Source organism: Atta colombica, unplaced genomic scaffold, assembly GCF_001594045.1.
Source record: "Atta colombica isolate Treedump-2 unplaced genomic scaffold, Acol1.0 scaffold58, whole genome shotgun sequence".
NCBI classification, from domain to species: Eukaryota; Metazoa; Arthropoda; class Insecta; order Hymenoptera; family Formicidae; genus Atta; species Atta colombica.
In genome coordinates this window covers 2,094,772-2,101,911 of record NW_017259548.1, presented here as the reverse complement: position 1 = coordinate 2,101,911, position 7,140 = coordinate 2,094,772, and the positions used below count along the sequence as shown (strand labels likewise).

The window sequence follows — 7,140 nt, the reverse complement described above, 5'->3', positions numbered from 1 at the left end:
ATATATATATATACACACACACACAGAAACTCAATATTTAAATTTGTTGTCTAATAATTGGTACATTTATATACTTATATACTTTTATGTTCTATCCAAATTACTAGGCCATGTGTATTCTAATTAATATTACAGTCTAATCAATATTATAGTCAACATAATAGCTGTACGTGCTCCAAAAAATATCTTATTTAAGATAACTTTCAGACATCTTTTCAGAATCTTAAAAATGTCTTTTGATAAAATTTTGAAACATCTTTTAAATACGCGTATTATCTAAGAAACTAGTTGCCCGTGTCGGACAACAGTAGCAGATTTTTTTCTGAAGCATCTCAAGCTCTAGCGATCGCGTCACTTTGTAAGCGGCATTATCACAAAGGAAGTTTCGCTCTTGCAATCAGGCCACTTTCAGGGTAACGCTTTGCGACATATGTGTATCAAGGTGCTCTTGTTCAATGATCCCTTTTCGGTGTAGCTATACGTACTCTTTGTACGGGACGGTATCACGCGTCGGTAATAGAGAAACATTGAATCGCTTCCTTTCTAAAACCTTTGTTCACCTATATAAAGGAGAAGGCTTGGAAACGCAAAACAAATATGCCTGGCGAAATCATTTAGTGGAGTACTGGAAAATGTACGAAACATTTACTACGATCTTTGAATTCCATTCACGAATTTGCAGCGACGATCAACGAATGATGCGATACAATCCGCGTTGGTAATCGAAAAGTACGAAAAGCCAATTGTACCCCTTACTATATCGTATCGCTATTCTTTCTTTCCTTTCATCGAGACGTGAGAAAGCGAGCGATAAAAGAAAAGTTACTTATAGCGCTTCCTACAAATAGCAAAGTTCTATTTCGCGTTGGATAAAACGTGGGATTAGGAAAAGCGAGGTGGGTTGCGTTACTATATAGCGAGGGAGTAGGAATATCTCTCCGGAGAGATCGATAGAAGTTCCAGTTGATCGAGCATTTTGCATCGACTGTCGCGGCAGGCAACACCGATGCATCGATGCTGAATCCGTTGTTGCTGGGCTTGGCAGCCATGGCGACCCTTTTGGCCCTGGCCGTTGCTGGAATTCTAGCGGCGCTCTATCGGAAGCACTCCACCGGCCGACCCGGAAGTCCAAAGCACGCTCCCATCGTATGCGAGCCGCCTAATGCAGGTGCAACCACCCCGGTGCACCCTCAGACCAAGCAGGCGGTCGATGACATCGATCCGGACATCATACCTAACGAGTATGGTAAGTTCGTCAGTATTTCGTTGGAAATGGCTTGCATGAATTGTGTATATTGGCTCTTTTTTTATGTCGACGAGAAACTAGCTAGGCTATCACATATGCATTATTTTTCAATTTTATCGAAATCACTGGGAGAAAATAGAAGTGAAATGATAATAATAATAATAATAATAATAATATTTGATATTAATTTTTTCCGAAGAAATATAAAATTACTAAAATTATCTATATATATATATACGACAAATTTCAATAAGTTTCTAAACTTCAATTATAAGATAAAATATTAACTATACTTTTAATTTTTAAAACGCATGGTATAGATGAATGTAAATATATCTTATTTTAATTGTTTGTTTTCATAATACTACATTTTTGTAATAAATAAAATAAATATCTCAATATGTTCTTGATAAGAGATAATTAAACAAATATTGTAGTAAAGAATTCTATGAAAATATCGTTGGCTGTAATTATTTTTGCAGACTTCGAAAAAGAGATGCAGTAGTACGAGCAATAACGACAGTATGTTTAATATTAAATTAAATTAAACAAATAGTTGATTTAAAAATTTAAATCAACATTACTATATATATAAATATTTTTCCCATTTTCTCCAATAAATTCATATTATATTATCTATAAATTTCTTGTAAGCTGAATCGTAGTCTATTAATCTTTATGTATGCATAAATGTAATATAGTTAGATTATTAGCAGCATATAGAAATATTACATCGACATTCAATAGTCAATATTTTATAATTTACGTTCGACTTCGTTTGTGAATTATATATGAATCTTTCAGCCTGCCAATAATAATTCAACTGAGCTCTTTGTATAATTAACTTTGTAATTGTATCAAATTAAGAACTTCCATAAAATATTCTCGAAAGAGATAAACAAATGGCTGATAAATATGTACTTTCGAAAAAATATTCTAAATCTGTGTGAATATGAATATAATAAATCTCTTCTATCTGACATCATTTTCCAAGTGTATAATAATAAACACGTAATGTTAGTTTTTGTACTTATAGCAAACGAGTCCATGAAACAAATTTCTCATTTAAATTCATTTCAGCGCGATGTTACTTTTTCCATGAAAATACATTTCCATTTGCGATATTAATACGCGAACTACGTCGCAGCGAGCGAACTACGTGAATAATGATAATGTCGGGAAATGAAGTTGGATTGAAATACTTAAAAATCGAGAGATCTCTCGTAAATTTCGCCTTTCGTAATGAAAGTTTCATCGATAGAATAGTGCAAATTCTTGCAGGGTTTTTTTTAAACACAATTTCCACCTTTCTCGAAAAAAAAAAGATGAAAGAAACCATAATTACGAATCAGTCGTGAAGCTTATGTTTTTTCACATTTACAAGAGATAAAGTACTTATAAAAAAAAAATGGCTGCTCCTTTCTCCTGATTTAATCGACTAAGCGGCTTAGTCGTTCGGTCTCTGCATGGCTTCCGTAAATCTGTCCGCAGAGAGAAGACCCCTAACATATACCCCCGTCTATAAGACACCGCCACAACGAAGAAAGAAAGATCGCGCCACCGATGAAGATGCCTCGCCAGAGAAAAGGCCGATCGTTCAGCACGGTCTGGATCTGCCTCCGGATCCGATGTTGACTGACTGTCTGCCAACGCCTACCATAAATTATCCGCAAAATCACGTGTCTCAGCAAAGCGCTTACAATCATCCGCCCACGATGGCTGATTTTAAGCAGATGGCGATGGACGCCTACAATCAGCGTAACAACCAAAACGTAAGTAATTATAATATAATATTGCATCTTATTTTATTATTTTTTTCGTCATTAATCCATAAGTATTATTTAAATTATAAAAAATTAATTCTTCATTAAGGAAGAAATCCATGATAACTATGATTTAAGGAAAATGTAATTATATTAAGATTAGAAAGTGAATTCAATATGACTAATATTATAATATTTGCGTTACAAATAACACTTATTTAATAATCTAACAAAATTTTGAACGAGAAGACTTTTTAATATTTTCGCGCAAATTAGTGCAAATTAGAGCAAGGAGGAACAAGGAAAAAGTAGGTCGAATGTTCGAGTGCATCAAATAAGCGCTGCATTTTTTATTTTTAATGTCTGATTTGATCTTCGTTGAAATATTGCGTCTAACTTCCGCAAAGCAAAATCAGAAAGGCTGTTTTAAATATTAGAAGCTCGAAGCAAAGTGATGGGAAGTTAGTCAAGAGGAGGAATCGGTTGCTTCAATATGCGGCAGTCTCCCACTTTAACTTTTCCGGTTTAGCAAGATCTTGAGTTATCTGCGCTTTCGTAAGTTTAATTACGTCGAAGTTTTCTCGATAATTTGACGAGGTCAGTCCCGATGTGCGTAACTCGTCTTCGTATTCTGCTGTTCTTCTTCAACGGTTGCTTTCTAGATAGCGATTACTTTAAATGGCTAAATTAATTGTGCCATATTTAAAAAATACGCGATGAGAAATAAAAATTTATTAATCAATAATTGGTTCATCGATTTGTTAAATTAATAATTGGTACTAATAAAATAATACACAATGTCCAAAATTTATTAAAATTATCATCGAATAATAACAACTTTATAAAATATATATTATATTAAGCCATCATGGAACAAAAAGAATATAAAAAGACAGATGACACTTTGTCTTTTTTAAAAACTTATTCATAGAAATGAAAGTTTATGGCAGTTTTTCTGGACGGAATCAGCACATGTCATTTGCTTTCACATAATTTTCATTAATTTGAAATCTCTTTTGTACATGTATAATCAGCGAAAGGATTAAATTCAATATATTAAAATCTTTTGACGAATACGCGCTTAATACTATTTTCGTACATTAAAGCGAATGTACTGCATAACACATATATCTTTTTTTTAATCAATAAAATAGTCTGATAAATGTCGGACGTGATTCCTGCTTTCAGATATATTATAGCCTTCAGAGGACGAGCAAAGGACTCTCATCGATGCCTCAGAGGCCCGTTTCATCGTCGATCTCCGCGCAAGGCAAATTCCATCAACCTGAAGTGGTGACACGCTCGAATCGGATACAGGAGAGCTGTATATAAGTTCGAAGGGTTTCCCTGCGGGATCAACCTCGTGAGCTTCTAAGATGCCGCCGGCGATTATATTTACACGTGTAAATGTAACGAGTAGGAGCGGAGAGCAGCGTAGAGATCCGTGGATCCCCGAGACGCGAGCACGAAGTCTAACGCGGTATCTTCCCATAATTAGTACACGAGTTTCGAACCACTCCGCGAAACACACTTAACGTTTACTGTACAAAACCATAGAGAGGCTGATGGTGTGTTCCAGATCGTATTGATGGGAACGCGGTCTCTTCTCGAGATTACATTATGTCGATGCCGCCGGGGACGGCGCTACATTTTCATATATAATTTTACGGGGAAGACGAGGTGAAATGACATTAGCAAGTTAGAGAGGTACCCGTACATGTCCAAAAATATTTCTTTACTGCCATACTGAGGTATAAACGGTATATCGTAACGTACAAAGAGTCTAACCCCCCTAAAAGTAGTTAATGTCAATAAGGGAAATGAGGCTGGGTCAAAGCGAGCTGAAGAAAATTTTAATGGCGCTTTATATTTTATTCATATACTTCCAATTTTCAAGTCGCGCATGACGCGAAAAATGACGTCTTTATATATAGATCTTAACATATTAATTCTTTTGAAACTTTTACAATCTATTAAAATTACTTTCAAGTAGATGCCCTTACAGCAATTGTAAGGCAATACGATCGAGAATATTATTTTTTCGATCAAAGCTTATTCTCCAGCCTTATCCTTAAAATACTAACGATATTAATGTGATCGTATTCGAAGCTCATCACTGCTCATGTTTTTCGTACGCAAAATTTTTATAACAACTCAGACAGAAAATAAATTCGTTCAAAAGACTTCGCCGAACTCGAGAGAATTTCTTAAGGAGCGACGTCTTCGTTCCCGATCACTGATGCGGCACACGAACGTGGATTTTACTGTTTATATGGAACTAGTTTTTGTACAAAGATCTATTGTAAATAGACACGAACCTGGCCCTAGAATTATAGTCACTAATGTCCGAATTTCATCCGTTACACATCCGTTAAGTCAAGAGATGTCCGATCGCGTAAGATAAAACTCGATGGCATACGAATACGAATAAAGAGAATACGTTTCATCTGTTTTACACAACAAGCTCATTTTTTTATCTTTCCTTACTTGATCTTACATACTCCTCTCCATTAAGAACGAATGGCATGAGAAGGTAAAATTTCTATGGTACGTGAGACGAATTTATTCGCGCAACGTACATACTTGTGTTACGCTTCCATTATACTTTTCCATTTCGAACGTGAACGAAATTTTTGTGCTTGAATTTAACAACGTGGGCGTACATGTTACACAATACGTACTTAATACGATATTACCCGATACATATATCTCCATTTCCTGTTGTACTTAATGATGTAAAATACCCATCAATTATTTTGCCATTCTACTGAAAGAGCTCAGTTTTTCTTTATTAACGAGAATATTTGTGAATCACTACTATTTTAAGAGAATATATTTTGATTATAAGAATTTTATAAATTTTATTTTATCATTTTAACTTGATTTGCATCTTCATTTCTTAGGTAAGTACTTTCAGACTTCTAATAGACTTTCTAATATATTTACATAAGCATGATAGGCATGAATAATTACGGAAGATAGTAGCATTTAATAACAGTTGAAAATGTAAATGTTTAATGCCATGTCTTGGTATACCAAGACGTGTCGACATCGCAATATGGGAGAGAAGCAATATATTTCGCAAAAAGAAAATTGCCACAGGCGAGACGTATCGCACCATTTCCTCGAGATAAACGCGCCGCGCGAGATGGCTGAAGTGCTTTAAGGAAAACAGATCGTCGCGCCTCTCCATTAGCTTCGAAGAGAGCTAGCAAAAGCGTCCTGACAGCTAGGTGAGCATCCTATTGGACGAAGAACAGTAATTCGAGCATTTCGGGGGAATACGAGGACGCGCTACAGTGTTTGCATACATTGTGCATTCTCGGTCTTGCTAACAAGGACTAACCCAGGTTGCCGGAGTAACCTATTATTCTATGTGCCATCCGTGTCTCCAGGGCTGTTAAGACGACCTATTCCGCTCCTAACGCTGTCGTAGTTATCCCCCCCCCCCCATCAGACTGTCACCCATTCCGGCTGCGAATTGCGAGACATAATTACGATTCACCCAGGCATCATAATCGAATGATATCGCAATACGTGCAGATGGAACGGTCAATGATCGCACATCGTACCTCATGGTATTCAATCGACTAATGTTCTGATTGAATCACAAATCCACAATCTAGTCCACACTATTTCCCCTATTATAATACTGATTTGTGAGAAGATGTCAGTTTTATTTTGATGCTTCTTTTTTTTGTGAAATTAACATTGTTATTTTTCTTCAATCAAAGCTCTTTATAGTCAGCTCTTTATAATCAATGCAATAATTTATTAAGAGGAACAGATTCCATTTATTTTGTAGACAAAAAATATTATTAATATTTGTTTGTTTATAATTCGTCCTAGCTACAATTTGTAATATGTTTATCATCAATTATAATCACAAAAACAAAATATTAAGACTTAAAAAAATTTGTAAAAAAAATGATATTAATAGTAAAGTGTTTGTCATTTTTGCAAGAGGAAAAGGTACTACAAAATTTGAAAAATAATCGAATCGTGAAACAACACGCTCAATTAGTTATAAAAATCATTTCTGAGTTCGGCATGATAATCCCGCAAAATGATTCCGATTCACTAATTGATTCTATTTTTCATCGTCGAAGATTCTATATCTCGGTTGAGTTT

At 35.2% G+C, this 7,140-nt stretch overlaps 1 protein-coding gene across 1 annotated transcript in view; it reads left to right on the top strand.

Annotated features, from left to right (window-relative positions):
- Positions 1-5,366, top strand: part of LOC108692053 (hemicentin-1-like) — a 98,645-nt gene extending 93,279 nt beyond the window's left edge. The window contains exons 10-12 of the mRNA XM_018200157.1: positions 998-1,246; positions 2,738-3,018; positions 4,198-5,366. Of these exons, the coding sequence (XP_018055646.1) occupies positions 998-1,246; positions 2,738-3,018; positions 4,198-4,341 (674 nt within the window). The 3' untranslated portion in view covers positions 4,342-5,366. The remainder of the gene's footprint in view (positions 1-997; positions 1,247-2,737; positions 3,019-4,197) is intronic.
- The last annotated feature ends 1,774 nt before the right edge of the window (positions 5,367-7,140 follow it).